At 52.6% G+C, this 22,371-nt stretch overlaps 2 protein-coding genes across 4 annotated transcripts in view; both read left to right on the top strand.

Moving 5' to 3' along the window:
* Positions 1 to 15,469, top strand: part of ATP6V0A1 (ATPase H+ transporting V0 subunit a1) — a 30,906-nt gene extending 15,437 nt beyond the window's left edge. For 2 of the 3 annotated variants that reach the window (XM_072886142.1, XM_072886141.1), the window contains exons 16-21: positions 165 to 381; positions 991 to 1,098; positions 4,411 to 4,518; positions 7,048 to 7,165; positions 7,638 to 7,809; positions 13,753 to 15,469. In XM_072886142.1, the coding sequence (XP_072742243.1) occupies positions 165 to 381; positions 991 to 1,098; positions 4,411 to 4,518; positions 7,048 to 7,165; positions 7,638 to 7,809; positions 13,753 to 13,846 (817 nt within the window). In that variant the 3' untranslated portion in view covers positions 13,847 to 15,469. Of the gene's footprint in view, positions 1 to 164; positions 382 to 990; positions 1,099 to 1,843; positions 1,919 to 4,410; positions 4,519 to 7,047; positions 7,166 to 7,637; positions 7,810 to 13,752 lie in introns of all 3 variants that reach the window. The other variant, XM_072886143.1, reaches the window with a different exon arrangement.
* A 2,375-nt stretch (positions 15,470 to 17,844) lies between these two features.
* On the top strand, positions 17,845 to 21,958 carry NAGLU (N-acetyl-alpha-glucosaminidase). Its single transcript, XM_072886009.1, has 6 exons — positions 17,845 to 18,315; positions 18,508 to 18,655; positions 18,736 to 18,882; positions 19,082 to 19,167; positions 19,426 to 19,682; positions 19,918 to 21,958. The coding sequence occupies exons 1-6, from the start codon at positions 17,882 to 17,884 to the stop codon at positions 21,132 to 21,134; spliced, it is 2,289 nt and encodes a 762-aa protein (XP_072742110.1). The 5' UTR covers positions 17,845 to 17,881; the 3' UTR covers positions 21,135 to 21,958.
* Positions 21,959 to 22,371: the final 413 nt, after the last annotated feature.

The raw sequence follows: 22,371 nt of genomic DNA, 5'->3' as shown, positions 1-22,371 counted from the left end.
CATGTCAGGTAGTTACTGTGTTTAAGTCCCAGCTATTGTTGAAATGCTGAGCCCCTGCAGTTTTGTTCCAAAGATGCTCTTCACGGTCTCATTAAAAGTTTCTGCCCTGCATATGCCTAGTGCTAACCAAATGTAATTTTAAACTCTCCTCTTTTTTTCTGTAGCTATTTTAAGAAGCCACTGAACATATACCTTGGATTTATTCCAGAAATTATTTTCATGTCATCATTGTTTGGATACCTTGTTATTCTCATTTTCTACAAATGGACAGCCTACGATGCTCACACGTCAAAGGATGCACCAAGCCTTTTAATACATTTTATCAACATGTTTCTGTTCTCCTATAGTGATACCAGTAATAAGATGCTTTATAAAGGGCAGGTGCGTGCTCTTGCTAGAATAGGACCAGAGATGTTTCATGATATTAGAGTCTTTCATTGACCTTATAATAATTGTGAAATGAAGTGTGAAACTATTTTTCTCTGTGATAGAGGAAACGTGGCATCATTTCCAAAGCCTGACACTGTAATGTTGAAGGAAGGAATAATCCCTGTACCAGGAATTTGTATCGGTCTGAACCTAAGTCAACTGTGGCTCCAGAACATTTGGATCCAGACTAGTAGTGGAAAGTGATAAGGAATATTGTCCTGCATCTGCAGTGTGGTGCCTCTAAGCTTAGCTAAGACACTAACACCATTTCATCCCAGCACTATCGGACATCTGCCAAACTGTCATTCCCTGCAGAATCCTTTGGATTTTTCCTTAATCTAAACCAGTGTCAGCATTACATGCTGTGTACAGTCAGATGAGGCAGCTGCAAGCAGGCATTAAGTACAGCACATCTTGCTGTTCCAGGAGGAGAGAGATAGTGAAGCATCCACGTACTCTGGGAATTCAGTCGTTCGGTGTTGCATAAGGCCTCTTGCTAGGTTTTGTGTGTGTTTGAGCATGGACTGCCACTAAATAATCTCAGACTTGTTTCTTTTACAGCAAGGGCTCCAGTGTTTCCTTGTGGTGGTGGCGTTATTGTGTGTGCCATGGATGCTGGTAGCTAAACCCCTGGTCCTTCGCCATCAGTATTTGAGGAGAAAGCACTTGGTGGGTGACTACCTCATATATTTTCAATATGAAAACTAATTACGGTTGAAAAGCTATGTTCTCCATCTTGATCTTGGATACGTAGGTTCACACTGCATTGTGACCTGTAAAACGTTTTTGCATATTCCTAGGCATAAAGGCAGGTGGGTTTTACTGGAGACAAAGTATTGCCTGCCTGCTTCTCAGATCTGGATCCAGCATCAAATCTGCTTTTAAAAACCCTCAATGTTGGTAATGATAAAAACAATGTGTCTGGCTTGGGCTTTGTCAGCTGGTTTAGGAACGCTGTCTTACTAGTTGCTGGATGCACTTCTGTGCCCTTGCTAGACTGACAAGGTAAAAGCAGAGATGTAAGCTTAATTGGCTGGCAGACTTATCAGTCATCTTTTTGTTAAAGCAGTTTGGATGGTAAAAAATAACAATTAAAAGGAAAAAAGTAGACTTACGCAGTCATTTTGTGAGAGGTTGTCTTCTGGGGTGCTCTCTAGGTTTCCAACTGTACTGTAAAGTATCTTTATATAAAATGCAGGAACCTGGCACACGTGCACTGAGGATACTTGAAAATTCTCCCTGCATGTATGGCAGACAGCTTTTAGGATGTTAAGTGAGTCAAAGATCAGTTCAGTTAAAGACACTCCCTCTCCCTTCTCTGACCATCTTTCATCCTCCCATGTCCCCTCCATTCGTCTCCCTTTCTCTTTTTGTTTTCTTCCTCCTCCCTTTCTTTTCTTCCATTCACTATCAGGAAGGGCAACCCGTGGAGGCCCAAGTCAGCACAGTCCCGAACGAGCAGGCACTAGAGGCAGCAGCGGCTGCAACAGTGAGTGGATTTAAAAATCACCTGATGGATTTAAAGATGGGAGTTGGCTTTCTATCTAATTATCAAGAGAGCATGGAATGTATCTGAATTTCATAAGGGAATGACAACTGCACCTTTAGGGTGAAAAACACTTTCTCTTGGAAAGAGCAAAGTTCAGCAAAATTGATACATTCTGGAAGAACTACCAGGCTGAAGGATAATAGTTATGTCTGCACAGAATGCAGAGACACTTCTTTGCAGGAGTGCTGCTGAAATCAAAACCTGCCGAGCAGCACAAGAATACCTTGCTACCACATCCCCCCAGGTTAAGTTCCCCTTTTTTCCTTTTCTTGCATATTTGTTTAAGATAGATTAGGATTCTTCTCAGTGAAGCATTTCTGTTTGCATTTTGTGTTCCCAAACATCATGTTTATGTGATGGCCTCCCAACAACTTCCTATTGGTAATTACTGGATTTTTGACACTTGTGCCCTTGTAGACACTTCGACTTGACCCTACTATAAAATGGTTGTGCACAAATAAGCCTCTCAGTAGTGGTTTTTTCTACTTATTTGTGTCTAAACCTATAGACAGCCCTTTACTGCTAAAGCTTTTCTGGTGGAGTGAAGATTGCAGCAGCTCCCAGAACTCTGTCTCTTCCGCAGTACTGCGTATTTCAACTTGGTTTTAGTTGTGAATGCTGCCTAACTAGGAAGCTTAAATCTCACAAACTATGTGAAGCACATTGTGCGCTTCCACATGTCAAAGGCACTTTGAGGCACTTAGCTGTTGGCCATTGTTTCCATCATGACATTTTAAATAGCCTCACGGAAATGTCAGAAATTAAAATGGATCTTTTGTGCATAATCCATCCAGCGTATTAAGTGCATCTCAATACGAGAAGCTGTGAGGGAAGGTCTCTGTATGAGGTGTTGTTAGAAGTATAAAGTAAACGATTAGAGCTTTTGGAGCTGTGTTTAGATTGGATAGTTTACAGGGAACGGATATAAGTCGAATGTGAGGTAAAAGCTGCAAAGTGCAAATTCACACAGGCTAGAAATACATAAATAGAATACTGATATTAGTCCTCAGTAACTTGTAATGTTTCAAGGGTGCTGAAAATCCTACTTACTTAGTCTTACTTATAATTTTTTTTTAAATTTTATTTCTATTTTCAAAGCATAAACATCTACCTAGTTTGTTTTTAGAAACCCAACAAAATCTTTAATTCACATCTGGTATTTCAGACAAATTTGTAGTTCAGTCTGAAATAAAAGTAGGCTTTTAAGAACAAATGAGTTAAAAGAACACCAAGCAGGCATGCCAGAGGCAAGCATTCCGCTGGCATGCCAGAGCGATGTGCTGTGAAAGCGGACAGGTCACAGGATCTTAAGCCTCCTTGGTTTGCACAGTCATCCCAAAACTTCTGAAGTCTTAATGTGTCGAGTTAGCCTGTTCACGTTCCATGTCACCGATGACCCCAGTACAGTGCTAAAGCTGAATGCAGGGCTTTTCTTTCCACTTGTGGCATTTGTTTGCCTCTCTAGGTGGGTCAGACGCACAGGTCTTAATTTATAGTCCCTCAGATCAGTCATGAGCATTTTCTGTCTTTGGAGCATCTGGAGGGAGATAGAAATCCTGCTGTACAGTGCTCAGAGCTGCTTGCTGAACAGAAATCCAAAGATAGTCATGTGCAAGCTACGCCTTCATTGTCCAACATGCATTTGCGAGGCATAAAAGCTCTGACTGAGGGCACTGTCAGCTGATCAGCAGGTTTGTGCATCCTTTCTTGGTGGTAGGATGGTATGGAGGAGGAAGCCTGCCATAAATCAGATATTAACTGTGCAATGATTGCAGTCGTCAAGTGAGAGGAACCCTGACTCTGTTAAAGTTTCAACTCAGTTTGTAGATTTTTCTTTTCCGTTTGGAGTGCAGTGGAATTACAGCTGAGGGTCAGATGCTGAATGTCAGAACAAATGTCTATAAAAGGGACTGTTTGCACAACACAGAGTTTCCAAGTAAGGAGAAGTCTGATTTCCCACGTGTGGTGTTAGCATGCCTGCCCTTGGCGGGGAGCGAGTGTGTGTATGTATATTCGTGTCAGTCCATTCTGCTTTGAGTTGCCACTGTGTGACTTGTTTCATTTACAACAGCAGTGGTGTTTCAGTGCTTGTCCAACCGCTGCTGGGCAAAACGTTGGTCTGTTGCACGTCGGTGCCAGCAAACGTCCTCTTGAGAGATGTGCCTTTTATTTTACTTAGGGTTGCAATTACTTTGTAGAAATGTATCAATTATTCATTTGGACAGACTTTTTTTCCCAGGCCTAGCAGGAATCAGCATCTTTCCCATCCAAGCTGGGAAATAGAATTGTACAGCTGGCTTAACCTGGGCCTTAATACTTAATATTTTGTTTTCTTCTGTGAGCTGCTGCTGCACATGGAGTCGTTAAGAAACATGCACTCTTGCAGTAAAACACAAACAATACTTGGCTCTTTCTTTTTCTGCATGTGTTAGGGAACGCACAACTTTGGTGGGATCCGGGTGGGCAATGGACCAACTGAGGAGGATGCTGAGATCATTCAACATGACCAGCTATCTACCCATTCCGAGGAGGGGGAAGAGGTAAGCACCTGACCGACCATCCTCACTCTCAGGGCAACACACTTGGTAGCAGAATGTGCTAGTGTTTTAACCGTATTCACTGATTTCTAAGCTGTTTAATAGCAACACTTTCAGTGAAGTGTTTTCATAGCAGTTTTCATACAGAGAATAACCATATCTCTTGGTTATTCCCAGGACTCCAGAAAAAGCAGTATAATTTGCATATTAACAGAAATATGGCTCTGTTTGTCCCCATTACAAAGAACCATCATCTTACGGGCTACACAGTGAGAGCTGCGCAGTCCCTGCACAGTGTGCAGCTTACGCTCTGGCTGAAGTGCAGTGCATTTGTGCTACCTGCTTCTCCAGTGTCAGCCAAAACCCAAGGGCTGTATTTATGCAGCAGTAGAATCTTGCTTATATATTAGTCTTGACCGTTGGGGGTAATATTAATTGCTTTGCCTTACCTCTGGTAGAGAAGAAAAAGGAGTCGATCTCATGTAGTTTGGGAGTAATTCTGATGCCTCTTAACAGTTCTCCAGTGGGATCTTGCCTCCATAGCGTATGTGACATGTTACTGCTTTACTGTGTCATGTTTAGGAGGGAATTATTGAATGTGTTCATGATTAATGTTGTGATCAAGACACCGCACTAAATGTAAACTTATGTTTTCAAGCCTACAGAGGATGAGGTGGTAAGACTACAGCCAGCTTTGCGTTCACGTGTATCTGGACCATTTCCCATTGGTGTCAAACACATGCTGAATTAAACACGTTATGTCACGACATCTTGTTTTCCAAAAGATCTAGCTATTTACATGTTACAGGCCATTTTTTAATTCTTCATACACATATACATGCCCATACAGACCTTTAATTACTTCATCTATACAGTCTGTTTGTCTTATCCCCTGTCCGCAGATCTTTCTTAGTTTACCTGGAAAGCTGTTAAGCTGGAAGTCTGAAACTGAAAAGTTTTTGCTTTTAAACTTCTGAAGAAGTCTTGTTTGCCTTATATTGTGTCTTTGGTAATTCTGCACTGCAACAAAGTATTTAAAGATTTTTTTTTTTTTCCCCCCCCAAACTATCTGCAGTTTTAAGGATGATACTGATTGTTGCCAGTCAGCAAATACAGCAAAACCAGTCCAGTTTCATACAGTTCAACAACTTAACTAACCAATATCTTTCTGTAAGAGAGAAGCTCTGTTCTGAGAAACTGCTCATTCATAAACACTTGTAACAGGTATGAGTATTAAAGAAACATTTTTTTAGGAATACTCATACAGGATTGACTGTAGGTTTCGGCACTATTGGGTAACCAATTTTATTACAAAAAAATATAAATGCCACGAAGTTAGAGTAGCTTCACAACAATCATGCTGTTGTAAATTGTACTGAAAGTGGTTTTGCTCAGAGATCTATTATGCATAGGTCCATCTAGAATTGAGGAGGCCATGGGAACAGTGTGCTGGTGTACCTGTTAATTCTATATATCGCTAAACCTTTGAAAAATATGTAGAACTACAAATACTGTGCCATAGCAATCCTGCTGATTCTCCCACTCCCTAGCATAGTGGTAACTCTCTCCAGCAGTTGCACATGGCTGTAAATTGTCATTGTTTAAATATTTATCACATTCCATTTACTGCACACTGACTTGCCATGCGTGTTGGGAGGTGGTACTGTTCACTGGGGCAGGCTTTATTAAAGAACTTTGCAGTTCACATTCTGTGGAGAAAGAATTAGGCTTTTGACAGGTAATTTAACTTAATTGTTTGAAATATTTATTGCCCTGGATATACTAGGGGAGAAATAAGAATATAAATAGCTTTCTGTGCATGCTTAGAGCATTAGTCACTTGATATATTTAAAACATTTAACTTAAATATGAGCAGTTTCTGAAGCATGGATTAAATCCAAAATGTAGGAAATGCTTTCCCAAGCTGCAAAATAAGAAACTGTCCTACATGTCAGACTTCCTTATAAGTTCTTCTTTTATTATTTCAAAGAATTACCAAGACACAGAGATTTTGCCAATGAATGTGCACAGACGTGACTTTTTCAAGATTGCTTTGTGCATTATTTTTGCTTTCAAAAAGGGCAAGCTTGCGTCTTACAAGATGTTCTTGTTGATCCTGTAGCAAAGGTACATATGCAGTATCAGCTTGGAATACTGTCTCCTTTTTCATAGAGGTACATGCAGTCTACCAGTGAATTCATATGAATACCATGTTGTTGCTGAACAGTCTTTTCCTGGCAAAGTTCATGGCTGAATTTGAAATATCTTACTTTCATACGATAGAATGTGAAAACAATAATATTCAAGCTGCAGCAGTGAACTGTCAGTCTACAAAACCTAGCAAGACAAGAGAATTCATTTTTCATTTATAAAACTGGCATGCTAAACCAGGAGAAGACAGTGTCAGTGTCTAACTTCAAACACGATGTCCTTGGTAATAGCACCAGGTAGTGTGCTCGTTTTCCCCGCTCAGCCAACCCTTGCTGTTTGCAAGGCTCGCAGCTCTCTTAATTTTCTGTGTTCTCCTTGCAGTTTGACTTTGGCGATACTGTGGTGTACCAGGCTATCCACACCATTGAATATTGCCTGGGGTGCATTTCAAACACTGCATCCTACTTGAGGCTCTGGGCTCTCAGCTTAGCCCATGCACGTGAGTATTCCTTAGGGAATGGAGGTTTGGATCCGTGTATTTGATCACCCTGGGCAGGCGTAGGTGAAAGCCAGGAATGCACATAGCCTCCCCGGAGCTCAACTGTCAAGCACTTTTGGAGAAGGACAGAGCTGTGCGTGCATTAGCTGGGACTAATTAAGTCTAAACACCAGTGTCTACTTGCATAGCACTCTGCTAAAAACTGTCTGGAAATAGAAGGGAGGGATGGAGTTGAAAGCGCTGAATAAAGCAAAGAGCTGCTGAGCAAGGACTCTGCCCTGCACTGTGCGACAGTTGGAGGCAACGTCCTGACGTACTTGGCTGCAAAAGCTGTTGTCCCTCTTAAGTTTCCCAACTCATTGTAGTGGGAGTTTTCTTGACTTTAGCTTTTGCTTTATAAGTAAACTGTAACAACCTTCCATTCTTCCTGAATGTTCTGAAATGAGCCCTCTTCTCCCCTTTCTCCTGGCAGAGCTCTCGGAGGTGCTCTGGACCATGGTGATACACATTGGCCTCAGCGTGAGGAGTCTGGGTGGAGGCTTTGGCCTCTTCTTCATATTTGCTGCTTTCGCTACCCTGACAGTAGCAATTCTTCTGGTCATGGAGGGGCTGTCTGCTTTTCTCCATGCTCTTCGCTTGCACTGGTGAGTTACTGGAACATGCAGAAACTTCAAAGCTCTTCATAGCAAGAAAATTGATGTGACCTGGACTATGCAGAAATGCCATCTTCTAGAAAATTGTATTGACCCTTACACAGGAAAGCTAAATCAGGGTATTGGATAATACTGAGCCAAGACCAGCAACGTTCAGAAGTGCTGGAGTACCACAAATCTACCTAAATATCTAAATGTCCTACAGCAGATGTGCTCTGACAGCCGAAAGTCTTTAAAAGGGTCAGAGATTTCAGTCTTGTTTCTAGTGATGCACCACTCTCTCCTGATTGTATGCATAAATGTTGCTTGGAAATTGTGGAGAGTGACTGATCTCTGCTTAAAAATAAGTTAGACTGAAGCTTTGTGAACAGTGGGATGTGAAGGCCGTGCTAGATAGATGAGCGTGCTTGTGGCTTTCAGTAAGACTTTTTTGTTCTATTTGCCTTTGGTCTGCTGCCTGGTTCTAATGTTTGTTTTCCTTAGTGTGCAATAGCTACTGACTGCAGTTTCCTTCACGTGGTCTTGCTCGTCTTTGTAAGACCTCGCACTGAACAGGGGCAGCTTTGTCTTCTGCCCTTTGGGGTGCTGTGGAATAGTCGCCATTTCTTGCTGGTCTTGCTTATTGGCTGATGCTTTTAGCCCCTTTCCTGTGATTCTTAAGCTCCTGTGTATGCGGACAGACAGTAAACAAGAAGGAATTACTCACTAGATTTCTCATTGCTTTCTCTGCACCCAAGTATGGAAAGTGTTCAAGAGCTTTCTCTAATCCGTATTTAAGAGCGCTCATTGTTCCACTTCACATTCTCTGGTTAGTGCACTGGTGGGATCAAAGAAGCAACGTGGGAATGGGTTTTGCTCACCTAGGGTTCTCTTCAGCCTAAAGCGTAGGAGAGTATGTCTATACCTCTCCTCTGGACAGTCCTGGTTGCTGCCATCTCTTAAGGTGGTTTATTTCCTGGTAGGTCAGGAGAAGCAAGTGAAGTCCCATGAAGTTCACAAGAAATATTCTAGCTTGCTTAAATGGGAGGAAAAGGTTGTGAGCACTTCTTTTAAAAGTAGTTCTGTAAGTGAAAAAAGGAAGCCAGTGCCTTTAAAAAAACAAAAAAAATCAGCATTTTTGCACTCTTCCCCTGCTTCTGGGGAAGGAAAACTTTGTTCTTTTGCCCTCTCCTTTTGCCCTCTGGCAGCTTGCAGGGTGCAGACTGGAGGGTCCTGGAGTGCCTGGGTCTTTGTAGCTCAAGTGAGTCGAGCTTCACCCAGGGATTCAGAGGTGTAGCCATCTTGTGCTGAGGGAGCCTGTGGGGGGGCCGCTGCTGAAAATGGCTGCTGGATGGTGCTTCTGTTTTTCCTGGCATCCAGCCTAGAAACCTTCATACCAGTCACTTGAGAACTTCTTGCTGACTGGCTGGTGTTTCCTCATCCTGCTGTCACTGTACTACGCCATTGCATCAGTGTGAAAGGAGCTCTGCAAACCCTGCCTGGCATTATTGCTAGCAGGCCAAGAAGAGCAGAGAGTAAGCAGCACTCTTAACTCCATATGTGGCGTTTCTGATCGGCAATTGCTTGTGAATTAGTGGATTTTCAAAGTCTTGCTTCTCTGGACTGCAGTGCTGCGTGGTACATTTCTGACCAATAGCAGATGAACAGTTCTGAACGGCTTTTCTTCTTGGCAGGCTCTGTGTTTTATTTTTACCCAAAGGGATGGGCTAAGATAAGAAAGCATGTTTTTCTGGAGATACCTGTCTTGTGTTAATAACCACAAACTGCACGTATGGATGCCACTCACAGAGCACCTGGAACAAGTGTGAACTGCAGGTTGCAGTTCAGCCAAGAGCTCTTCACGTTGCCAGGCTATCTCTAAAGGGTGATTAAAAAATTGTCCGGAAATGTGTCCAGGGAAGATGCATGTCACTGAAATGGCAAGCAAACAGAGAAACCCAGCTGAGCAGTAGCAGTAAGCACATCGATCACTGGTGCTGTGCAGACCGGTGCAGGGCACTTGCTTGGGGAGCTGTGGAACTGAAGCTCTTAAGTCATTTTTTCCCTACACATATGTTTCAAAGTTGTAAAACTTTAATCTACATTGTCTAAGAGAAAATCTGTTCCAGTTTAGAGCCTGAAAAGCAAGTTTAAGGCAATATTTCAGACGGCAAGTAATCTGCTGAAATTATTTTGGGTTTGTTGGATTTTCGTTATCACACTGGAGAGGAAGGCACCTGCAGTTGTTCAAAAGAACATACTGTTAACATTCCTTTTTGCTTCTAATGCGAAATCAGATGTTTCCAATGGTAGGTGTTCCCTTTTTAGAAGGAGGGATGGGGGGTCAAATGTAGCTGTCCTGGGAGGAGCAGATTGGATTTTCTGGCTGTGGGAGAAGAGTCACCTATCAGGAATTCTGAAGGTGTGGGTGGTTCAGCCTTCCTGGAAAGGAGGAGGAATTCAGCATGTGTCTTACTGGTGGGGAGAAAAAGCACAGATTGTTCCATGTGCTCTGCCTATCAGTCCCAAATGAGGAAGATGTATTTCATGCTTTTTTCAGAAAGTATGCATTCTTTCGGCAGGCTGGGTTTTTCTGGGGCGTTCTGGGGTGGAGGAAGCACTCTGAGTGCTGCCAAGATTGCAGGCATGTGTATTGGAGGTCTGCTGGAGCTCGGTAGCTGTCTGAGCCATACCCTGTGTTGTGCTCTTAACTGCTTTTACTGTAGCATCACTGTTCTGAAATATTTTACCTTTCTATTTGCTTTTCAGTAATGTAGTTTGACGTGAATGCTTAAAGTAGCTTACCTTTTTTTAAGCTAGTTCGCTCTTCTAATGTGAGCAAATATAGACTTTGCACAAAAGGAGAAGTTTGTAACTGGATTCAAAGTACAGTCCAAACATCATGGGCTGATGCAGGAATTACAGTTTCAGTGGAGCTGTTTTCCTGTGTAAAGCAGTATTTTAGGCTCAGTTTTAGGCCCGATTTGGAACTGGAAGCTATTCTCCCTAGAATATGTCCCAAGACCAGGCCATGGCTAGAAAGCATGGATAGCAGGAGGCATAATGCAAAGCAAATCAGGTTAATTCGGAGCAGTGAAGAGTGGGGTTTGTATTGCTCTGTAGGAGAGAGATTGGTGCTAAATGTGCATCGTGATGTAGGGGATTCAGTTCCAGAGTTTGGAGCGGTCAAACCACATTGTTCAGACTTGGCTCTGGTTACCCACGTGTGTGTCTCAGCCAGTCTCCCACCCCTCAGTCCGTGTCCACCGGCGTGGAGACCATGGGTCCCGGCCACACATGAGTATAGGTTTGGCAAACACAGAGAACTGCGTTCATCTGCTCTTGCGAAAGGTTTCAGTCTGTTCTCTCTCTCAGGGGTAGCATCAGCGTGTGTGCACTTCATTGTGGCCATACTTGAGGCAGATACAAATGTGATTTTTCTTTATTGTGGGTTGCCTGAGCTGTTTGCCACTGATCCATAAACATCCCCAGAATGAGCTCAGCCCCTTGGAGGCAGTGAAACGGATCCGAAGCGGTGTTTTCAGCCACGCAGCATTAGGGGCAGCTGAAGGCAAGGAGCTCACACGATGTCTGTTTTGTTCCGAATGGCAAAGTTGGAGAGTGCTGTGGGTCTGCGCCGGGACACCAAAATAGATTTCAAACACAACAAATGTGGTCAACGTCAAACAACTGTGCAGAATAAATAAAAAGCAGCAATTATGTGGTGCTTCGTGGACGGCTGTTCTCGGCTGTAAACTGAGAATGGACAGGCAGACCCTCCTCTGCCTGGGCAGAGCTCCGGGCCCGCTGCCACCCAAGGGGTGCTGCTCTCTGAGAGGCGTGGGCGTGCTGGAGTTGCATCCCGCTCCCCATCCAGCGGGCGGCAGTGGGAGTGGTGAAGCCCAGCTCCCCACCCACTTGCCAGAATTTTATTTTTCTTTGTAAAGGTCATGAGCCAGAGCTTGTCTTTAGTGCGACCGTAAGAGCACGCTGCTGCTCTAAAAGGCAGTCTCCTGTAAGCGCAGGACGGAATGACCCCCGGTGCCACATATGAAACTGCTGTCCTTTTTGGGGAAGAGTAGCTACAACAATCTCTACACAAACACCCCAGTCGCTTTCTGACTAAGGTGTGCTGTAGGCTGCCCTCTTCGAGGTGCGCTCCGAATCGCAGCCGACCCCAGGCATTGGCACACGCCTTTAAGAACACAAATACCAAGTAGGAATTTGTGTTTGTACTAAATGAAAGTTAGGGTTCCTGTTCAACAACTGCCTTCGCGGTTGCTTCCCCCAGGACTGAGCTGCCTAGTTTTCCAGACAGTGTGGGTACTCTGTGACTCTGTTGGGTTGGAAAATCCACATAACTACAGTCCAACAAACACTTAAGCTAATTATTAATGCAAAAAAGCTGAAGAGTGGGTGTTCTTTAATGGTGACTGCCAGAAAGCTTTCTAGACTGTTTGTTTACAGTGCAGTGCTAACTGTCCAGTAAACTATTTTGCAGAACTTCATCACTGATGAGAGAGACACACAGTGCAAAGTTTAGCAATAGAGCTGGTACATGACAGCCAGTGATCCTGGAAACAGTGGTGTCTCGTACCAAAAAAGGACCTTGGAGTCTGGGTGTTCCTGTAGACAATTGCAGAAAAAACACACAGAACGTTTAAGCCATGATACTTGGTTAAATAAACTTTTTGACTATTTTTTTCACCTTACAACAGCCTCTCCTCGAGCTGCAGGCATCCAGTTGTGGCCAGTTGTAACTAAGTGTGTCCAAAAGGAGCTTTCAGTTGTCAGGGCCAGCTGGAACACTTAATCATCAGGGTTAAAATTTCATTTACAGTGGGTTCTGTGTGACTCAGATACCCAACCCTCTGCCTCTTATTTCCCTTCGCTTACAGAATAGTTACTTAGTCACAGGATACTTATGAAGATTATCAGGGTTCCTGAAAAACTGGAGCATGTTGGCAAGGAGCCCTTCCTCCCACACGGAAAATCCTGCTCATCCTGGGGATTCCTCTGCAGGGAAGTCTGTGTATCTGCATGAACAGGCAGCAGAAGATACCAGCAGAAAGCTGCTTTCCTGAGAGCTTCCCCCCTGAGCTCTGTTGGGAAATCACTTTTTGCCAGCTGCAATGCCAGCAGCTTTAGAGTTTACCATGATTCCTGATTTGGAAAAAAATAATTAAAGTCTACCTTTTTGTGCTTCAGAAAAATAATTCTCCTGAATTGTGTTAAATCTCTCTACAATTTGCTGTTACTTGATTCCTACAGAGACTTTGGTTTTTTTAGTGGACCACGCAATGGAAAGTGTTTCTCATGAGGCTCATGAAACACTGTGCTTGTTTTTACTCTGAATCATGGGATTATTTTTTTCGTTCCCGATTTGGCTGTTGCTGACCATTGGACAGTTCTCTAGAATAATTCTTTTTTTAAACTGAGTTGATTAGGGGAAGCAGGCAAACAAGGCTAAGTTAATGTTCAGCTGGAGACAACAGGCACATCTCTAGCTCAGCAGAAGTAGTCATGTGGGATAAACCAAATATGCGTAAGTAAATAAACAGCAGTAGCTGATGGAGGAAGTCTGAGCACAGCATCACGCGATTGAGGTTTGTTCTAACGAAAATGTGAACTTCAGTAATGAGGTCTTATAGGAAATGCTGTGCGCTTCTAAGTGATAGCACAGTTAGGGAGTTCTTCCTATATTCGTTGCCCTTTTATTGCCCGTGGAGGTGGGATCGAAGTACCTGCACAATTCTCCTCTGCTCCACTCCAGAAACATCAAACAAAAATGTGGGGTTTGTGCCAATAGATAGGCTGCATTGTAATACCACTTTTTCTCTTTAAAGCTTTATTTTTTTATAGTTAATAATCATACTTTTAATGGAGTTCTTGCTAATTGCTAACTCGTATCTGAGAGCTGACTTTTTAATGAACGCACATTCTTCCCTCTTGCAGGATTGAGTTCCAGAACAAGTTCTACACTGGCACTGGATTCAAGTTTCTCCCTTTCTCCTTTGATATCATCCGTGAGGGGAGGTTTGACGATTAAAGATCCCTGCGCTCAAGCAGCGTTAAACGTCGTGTGTTTATGGCTAGCCCTCTCCCACGTGTCTGAGTTGCATGTAATCCTCCCATAGTGAAAATAACTTATTGCAGAACCCTCGAGTGTTACCGTGGCGTTTCAAAGCCAAAAGCTTTGACATTCTCGGGTAATGAGTGACACTGGATCAAAGAAACTCTTCATTCCTGAAGTTTACCACTGAAAATACTAAGTGCATGAAGTGTCTGAGTTTGGTGTGTAATAGTGTCCTTCTCGTGTTGTGAATTTCCTGGCAGGCTCATCAGGGCAGTATGAGAGAAAGGCAGCTATGGCCGAGTGGGCATACAAGCACATGGAGAAAAGGCATAATAACTTCAGCTTGCACAAAGCTTGCTGCTCGGGAAGAGATTTTTTTTTTTTTAAGAAAGTTTTACATGTGGATCCTATGTGTCTCTGATTTAAACAAATTACAAGCAATGGGCAGTTGACAATCCAGGGCGTGCTTCTCCTACCTCCAGGGCTTCCATATGTGCTGTGTTTTAATCTGACAAAAACAATGTCTCATCCCGTGCAGGGATTCAGCTCTTTGAACTCTGGCTGGGACTGGAGGAGCCAATATGGAGGGGTAGGACTCAGCCTCAGCTAAGCGTGTGGTGGATCTCTTTGCTCGAGTGATGGGGAAACACCTTGTCTTTGCAAGAAAGGCTGTTCCATGGAGAAGAGATGCTCCTTTAACTGTGCACCTGCACGCTCGTGTCCCAGGCAAAGCCCTACGTCCACCTCTTGTTTCTGGAGGCAGGGGTGAGAACAGGAGGCTTGGGCACAGGGGGCTTGGCTGCCTTGCTGTGGCCTGGGGCGAGATGGAGGAGGGACGCGCTGCGGTGCAAACCATCACCTCGGGTACTGACCACTGGCAGGGGAACTTCCTGGGTTTCTTGTTTAAAGCCAAAGCCCTGAGGCTGCAGAGTCTAGAGGCGCATCCCGGCAATGCCCGTGTAGACTTGGCATCAGCAGAGGCAGCTTTTGCAAAGGTGGAAGTACCGGTGACGTGTTGTCACGTATGCTCAGGGTCTAAAGAGCCCTTTAAGGGACAACAGAGGCTGAGTCTTGCCACAACAGTCCCATGACAGTGGAGTCTCAGTGGTATTTCCCCAGGGTAGCTGTTGCTTTTTCTCCTGTGCAAGATGTGAGTAATTTCTTGCCCTCCTCAACTTGATGTAGCAGTGGGGTGTGTGTTAGTGCTGTGTGTAACTCTCGTGTTTAATTGTCACCGTGGATCTGAAGTATTTGTGTATGAAGAGATTAGAATGATAATGAGAATTATTGTAACCTGGAATTGAGAAAATGCCACGCAGTGCAGAGCTGTTTAAAATTACATGGGAAAGGTGTGCGTGCACTGCACGCTGCAATGGGTGCGTGCACGGAGCACAGGGGTCCTTGTGCTGCACGTGGGCAGCTTCTGGGTAATCGCTGTGTTTACAGGTAGACTTGGGTGTATGTTTACAATGGTGTTTGCAGAACGAAAGACAAAATCAAAGCTTGTTTGTGGGTGGAGCAGTGACACCAGTCCTGCTGCCCAGGTGAAATGCATTGCTGACAGTCACTGTATAAATTAAACTAACGGCACAACAAGCAGCGTGGCCTCTTTTCTGCTTCCCCTGCGTTCTTCGAAGGGGCAGCCCCTCTTCCCTGTCCGACGCTGGGCAGAGCCCTGAAAAGCTGCCTGGGGGGAGCTGGGGCCTTCAGCTTTCCTGCCCTGGGATCCTGCCACCTCGCTGGGGTAGGCAGAGCTGGTTTGTAAAATGAGGCTGGCGTGACGGTGCCTCGGCTGAAATGCCTCTGTGCTTATCAAGCCCCGACTGACATCCTGGGCAAAGGTTGGCCGGGGCCCAGCAGGGGCCGTTTTGTCCTGGAGCCTCCTGCCTGCCCAGATAAACCCATTAACTGAGCGAAAAGAGCAGTTATGCAGGAAGAAAAACTAAGGCTTGATTAAACCTGGGTGTTGTGGATGTCCTTTCACGGGGACTGGGGCAAACACGCTCTGCCCCTTCGGGGCTGCTGCCCTGCTCCCGGCCCCCCCGAGCCGCAGGGACCCGCTCCCCCCCCCGGGAGGGACGTGTTTACTCAGGCCTTTCCTGCAGGGCCTGCAGCTGCCTGGGGGGGGTTCCACATGTGCGGGAGGAGCGGAAGGGAGGTTTCTGCGGAGGTTTGGCGATTGTGTTTCTGAGGTTGTTGCAGCCCCGCGCGTTTCCCGTCTCCTAACGTCTGCGGGAGGGCGAGGACCCGGTCTGCGCTGCCCCTGCAGCCGGAGGATGCCCGCCCCTTGTCCTCCCGCACCCCTCAGATAAGGAGACGGATCCCCCGCTGCTGCCGGTGCCAGCTGTGCCCAGGGGATGCTCTCCCCTTTCACCCGTTCCCCTGCTCTCTTGCACCACTCCCGTGTGCAATCACAATATTTCTGCCCGTTTCCACGGCTCTGCTTGGCCGCTTTCGCAGCTCTGGGGCCCCACGGGCAGCCCTTGCTGCTGGCCGGCAGCGCAGGACCCCGGCCCCTCCGCGGGCTGCGCCGGGGGGCTGGGGGGGAACCTCGGCCCTGCTGCGGAGCAGCCCGGAGCTCGTCCTTCCCTTCTGCACCGAAGGAGGTGGCACGGCTGTCCCTCGCGGCCAGGCTCTGTCCTGGGAGGTGCCCACGAAGCGGTCCTGGAGCCGAGAGAGACCCTGCACAACCTGGGGAAGCCCCTGCCCCCGGTCCCTGGAGGGGCTCACATTTGTGCCCCCCCCCCCCCAGCAGCTCTGTGCGGGGGCCTGGCCCGCTCAGGGACCGCTCTGCGCGGGACCCCTCCCGCTGCCCTTCGCCGTTTCCCTGGCTGGGGCCCGCTCTCCCTGCCCTGGCGCTGCCCCGAGCCCCCCCCGCAGCAGGCAGCACCGCCTGCACGATCCCGGCCTCCGCTGAGGGAGGGCGGGCGCGGGGCCCGGCTGCCGGGGCAGCCCCTGCTGCACCCGCGCTGGGCCCCAGGGTGCAAACCAGCTGCTGGCTGCGACGGCGGCGGGTGCGCAGCGGGGCCGGGGCGCAGCCTCCCCTCGGGGTTCCTCCCCCGGCTCCCCGGGGCTCTGCGCCCACCCGCCTCCCCCGGCAGCAAGGGCAGGGCCCTTCGAGGCGCCGAGCACCCACCTGCCTGCGCCCCGGGGCGGGGGGGGGGTGAAGGGCAGCCGGGGCGGGGGCTTGGGCCGGGGGCTTGGGCCGGGTCCCGGGCTGCTCCGGACGCTGCTGGGGGCAGCCGGGCCTCCCCCCCCCGCCCCGGGGCACCGGCCGCGGCCCCGGAGCCCGGCGCGGCCCCCGCTGCCCGGTCTCGCAGCGCCCCCTCCAGACCGGAGCGGCGCCGGCCCGGGGGCTGCGGGGGGGCTGAGGCGGCCCCGGTGGGCGCAGCCCCGGAGCGGGTCTCGGTCGATCCCGGGAGCCTGGAGCCGGGCAGCGCCGCTCCCCCGGGCTGGCGGATGCTCCGGGACCGCCGCGACCCGGCTCGCCCCTCGGGTGCGGAGCCGTCGCGGGTGGAAAACGTGATAAGAAGCCACGGGTGCCCGCCCCGGCCCCTGCGCCCCGCCCCGGCCGGGCAGCCCCGGCGGCTCCTGCTCCTCGCGGGGGACCCCGCTGCCCCAGGCAGGAGCTGCAGCTCCGGCCCCGCCACCCCGGCCCGGCCCCTGCCCGGGCACCCAGAGCGGGCGGGGAAGGGACCGCGGTGGTCCCGGGGCACAGGCAGCGCCTGCCTCCAGCCCCAGCCCCGCCCGTCCAGGCTGCCGGGGCCGGCCCTGCCCGCTGCGGCCCGGCCCGTCCCCCCCGCTCCGGGTGCTGGGTCGGGGGGCCGGGGGGGCCGGGACCCGCCCGCGGAACCGGTACCGCCCGCCCCGCCCCGCTCCGCTCCCGGTACCGGCTCGGCCCCGCCCAACCCCGCCCACCGCGCTCTCTCCATTGGCGGGCGGCGGCTCCGCCCCGCGGCCGGCGGCGCGGATTGGCGGAGCGCGGCGGCGCTGGGGCAGGGAGCGGCGATGGCGGCGCGGCGGGGGCTGTCGCTGCTGCCGCCACTGCCGCTGCTGCCGCTGCTGCCACTGCTGCTGCTGCTGCTGCCGCCGCTGCCGCCGCTGCTGGCGGCGCCGCGGGCGGGCGCGGGGGACGCGGGGCAGGAGGCGGCGGTGCGGGCGCTGGCGCGGCGCCTGCTGGGCCCGCGGGCCGCCGCCGTGGCCCTGTCGGTGGAGGCGGCGCTGGCGGCGGGCGGGCCCGACACGTACCGGCTGCGCTCGCCGCCCGGCGCGGCCGTGGCCGTGGCCGTGACGGGCTCCAGCGGCGTGGCGGCGGCCGCCGGCCTGTACCGCTACCTGCGCGACTTCTGCGGCTGCCACCTCTCCTGGTCCGGGGCGCAGCTCCGCCTGCCCGACCCGCTGCCGCGGCTGCGGGCCGAGATCCGCGCCTCCGCCCCCGGCAGGTAACGGGGCCGTGGGGTCCCGCCGGGGCCGTCCCGTCCCGCGGGGGCGGGCTGGGCTCCGGGCGCGGGGCCGGGCGCTGCTCACGCCTCGTTAGCCCGGGACAAGGCGCCCTTACGTAACGGGAACGGGGCCGGGAACGGGGCCGGGAACGGGGGGGGCCCAGCCCTCAGCCGCCCGCCCGCTCCCCCCAGGTACCGCTACTACCAGAACGCCTGCACCCAGAGCTACTCCTACGTCTGGTGGGACTGGGCGCGCTGGGAGCGGGAGATCGACTGGATGGCGCTCAGCGGCATCAACCTGGCGCTGGCCTTCGTGGGGCAGGAGGTGGCCTGGCAGCGGGTTGAGTATCGGGGCCCACGGGACCGGGCAGGGCAGCGGGGCGGCCGCGGGGCTGGCTGAGCCTCCACCGCCCTGCGCAGGTGTACCGCTCCCTGGGGCTGAACCAGTCCGAGATCGACGCATACTTCACGGGGCCAGCGTTCCTGGCCTGGAACCGGATGGGGAACCTCCACGGCTGGGCAGGGCCGCTGCCGCCGGCCTGGCACCTCAAACAGCTTTACCTGCAGGTACCGGGGGCACCGGGGCTGCCTGCCCACCCAGGGCAGACCCATGCGACCCCCTGCCCTGCTCCTCGGGGCCGAGACAGCGCTCACGGAGGCTCGGGGGCCGCCCCTCCCTTCCCCAGGCTCCACCAGCACCCAGGGGCCCCTCGTGGGGAGGTGGGTGCTCCTCTCCTCCCGCTCCCTCCCTCCTTCTCTCTCCCAGTACCGGATCGTGGAGAGGATGCGCTCGCTGGGGATAATCACGGTGCTGCCAGCCTTCGCGGGCCACGTGCCCCAGGGGGTTCTTCGGTAGGTGCGGCCCCACACGCTCACGGACCCCACAGGGCAGATCAGCCCTGGCTGCAGCTCCCTCCCCGGCATGGCAGCCCTGGGCCCTGCCTGGGGTCCCCCCTCTGGCCAGCGCCAGCTGCACAGGGCACTCCCGGGGCCAACGCAGCTCCCGGCCCTCCTGTGCCCGTGCCGGCTTCCCCGGGGGGCCGCCCTCTCCCCGCAGGGGCGTGGTGGTCCTGTCCTGATCCTGATCCCCGTCTCTGCCCTCCGGTGCAGGGTCTTCCCACGTGTGAATGCCACTCGCCTTGGGGGCTGGAGCCACTTCGACTGCACCTACTCGTGTACCTACCTGCTGGACCCGGAGGACCCCATGTTCCAGGTGATTGGGACCCTCTTCCTGAAGGAGCTGATCAAGGAGTTCGGCACAGACCACATCTATAGCGCCGACACCTTCAACGAGATGATGCCCCTGTCCTCTGACCCTGCCTACCTCTCGAGGGTCAGCAATGCCGTTTTCAGGTCGATGACGGGAGGTGGGTCAGTGTGCAGTGCTGGCCCGGCCACGGGGCTCTGGGCAGGGAGAGCTGGGGGCCAAGGGGCTGGGGTGGAGGGAAGCGGCTGGGGGTGCCAGACCTTCAAAGCCCCCTCTAAGAAGGGCAGTTGGTGGCCCCGGGGCATCCCAGGACGCCCACTGTGCTGGGAGCATGGCGGCTGCGCCGGCGGGGCCTGCCCAGAGGGGAGCCTCACCCCGTGCACCTCTGTCCCCAGCCGACCCCGAGGCGCTGTGGCTGATGCAGGGCTGGCTCTTCCAGCACCAGCCGGACTTCTGGCAGCCAGCGCAGGTGCGGGCCCTGCTGCGTGGCGTGCCCCTCGGTAGGATGATTGTTCTCGACCTCTTTGCCGAGTCCAAGCCTGTCTACCAGTGGACGGAGTCCTTCTACGGGCAGCCCTTCATCTGGTGCATGCTGCACAACTTTGGGGGCAATCACGGCCTCTTTGGCACCGTGGAGGCCATCAACCACGGCCCCTTCGCGGCTCGCTGCTTCCCCAACTCCACCATGGTGGGCACCGGGCTGGTGCCCGAGGGCATCGAGCAGAACGACATGGTGTACGAGCTGATGAACGAGCTGGGCTGGCGCCAGGAGCCCCTCGACCTCCCCAGCTGGGTGACCCGCTATGCCGAGCGCCGCTACGGCGCCCCAAATGCCGCCGCGGCCAGTGCCTGGCGGCTGCTCCTCCGCAGCGTGTACAACTGCACCGGGGTCTGCGTCAACCACAACCGCAGCCCGCTGGTACGCCGGCCCTCCCTGCGCATGGACACGGAGCTGTGGTACAACGCCAGCGATGTGTATGAGGCCTGGCGCCTGCTGCTGAGTGCCGGTGCGGAGCTGGGCTCCAGCCCCACCTTCCGCTACGACCTGGTGGACGTCACGCGGCAGGCGGCTCAGCAGCTCGTGAGCGACTACTACCTGAGCATCCGCCAGGCCTTCCAGAGCCACGCGCTGCTGGAGCTGCTGACGGCCGGCGGTGTGCTGGTCTACGACCTGCTGCCGGAGCTGGACAGTCTCCTCTCCAGCCACAGCCTCTTCCTGCTGGGCCGCTGGCTGGAGAGCGCCCGTGCCATGGCCACCAGCGACCAGGAGGCCGAGCAGTACGAGCTGAACGCCCGGAACCAGGTGACGCTCTGGGGGCCCAGCGGGAACATCCTGGACTACGCCAACAAGCAGCTGGGGGGGCTGGTGCTGGACTACTATGGCGTGCGCTGGGGCCTCTTTGTCTCTGCGCTGGTGGAGAGCCTCAACTCGGGCAGCCCCTTCCACCAGGACCAGTTCAACCAGGCTGTCTTCCAGGTGGAGAGAGGCTTCGTCTACAACAAGAAGCGCTACCCGGCCGTGCCGGCTGGGGACACGCTGGAGATCTCCAGGAAGCTGTTCCTCAAATACTACCCCAGTGCCCTGCAGCGCAGCCGGGCTGGGCCGGCGTGACTTCGGGCCGTGCTTCCGGAGCCTCCCCCGGGAGGGAGGGCAGGGACCCTGCGCCCTTCCCCCTCCAGGCTCCCGCAGTTCCTGGCCTGACTGCTGTCTCCCGGCGATGCTGGAATGAAAGTGCAGAGCCCCGGTGGCCCCCAGCCAGCCTGGATCCCCCGTCCGCCCCGCGTGGGCAGGACGTGCCCCGAGGGGGGCTGGCAGCCAGACGCGGGACAGGCTCTGCCCCAGGGACCCATCCTGCACCGTGCCCTGCACTCAGCCCTGCCGGCCCAGCCTGGCTGCCCCGAGCCTGTCCCCAGAAAGCTGAGCTGCCCCAGGCACGAGCCCGGAGGCGAGGGCCCAGGGTAAGGGCGCTGCTGCTCCGGCACTTGCAGCTGGAAGATCAGCGGGAGCTGGGGCTGTGCAGAGGGACGGAGGGACAGGGCACACATGTCCCTGCCACGGGGCCCTGGCTGGCTGGCGGGAGCGGTGATGGAGAAGCAGCCAGGGAGGTGGCAGCGGAGGGGCAGAGCAGCCCCCGCCCCAAGGGGAAGCGGGGAACCTGCCTCACCCCTGGTGTGGTCCTGGGCCTCCCTGCAATCGGGTGGCTGCCTGCCCTGGGGACCCCTGTGCCTGCGGGGCCCCCACCGCTGCACGGCCCCGGCCACGCTTGGTGCCTTTTGTATCAAAAGAGGCTTTGCAGAGTTTTCGCGGTGACGCTGGGGCCGTGCTCCCCGGGACGGCGTTTTCTGGGCCTTCCCCCCCCCCCAGCTGGGGCTCAGGCAGAGCCCGGCCGCGGTGCTGCCAGCCTGTGGAGCAATTAAAGGCTTGGATGCTGAGCGGTCTTTTCTCCCGTGTGTGTTCATCTCCTCTCCCCAGCGTGGGACTTGAGTGAAACGAGGGGCAGGGGAGCAGCACTCGGCCCCCGAGCCTGCATAGCAGGAAAAACTCGCTGCCAGATGCGTGCCGGCAGCTGGGGTGCCTGGCACGGCACGGTGCGGTTGGGGCTGGCCCCGGCTGGTGCCAACCCCCAGGGCTGCGGCTCCCCTTGTGCCCCAGACCCTCTTCCCGCGGGGGGGTCCTGGCTCCGTGGGGTCTTTATCGCAGCAGCTGTGTGAGCATCAAGGCGCAGGGAGCCCCGAGCGCGGGCGGGGAGGCGGGTGGAGGGGCCTTGAGATAAGACGGCAGACACAACATGGCATGGGGCGGGGGGACCCCCCTCCCAGCCCTTTTAAACGGTGCGGCCCCCTCAGCC

Source organism: Ciconia boyciana, chromosome 22 (assembly GCF_034638445.1).
Source record: "Ciconia boyciana chromosome 22, ASM3463844v1, whole genome shotgun sequence".
In the NCBI taxonomy this organism is placed as follows: Eukaryota; Metazoa; Chordata; class Aves; order Ciconiiformes; family Ciconiidae; genus Ciconia; species Ciconia boyciana.
This window is presented reverse-complemented; position numbering and strand designations above follow the sequence as displayed.

What these genes read in the sequence shown, in the direction of transcription:
- NAGLU (XM_072886009.1), top strand. Translation starts at nt 17,882, where the DNA reads ATGGCGGCGCGGCGGGGGCTGTCGCTGCTGCCGCCACTGCCGCTGCTG. An exon ending in TCAAACAGCTTTACCTGCAG is followed by an intron (nt 18,883 to 19,081) that starts GTACCGGGGGCA and finishes TCTCTCTCCCAG; the next exon opens with TACCGGATCGTGGAGAGGAT. An exon ending in GTGCCCCAGGGGGTTCTTCG is followed by an intron (nt 19,168 to 19,425) that starts GTAGGTGCGGCC and finishes CCTCCGGTGCAG; the next exon opens with GGTCTTCCCACGTGTGAATG.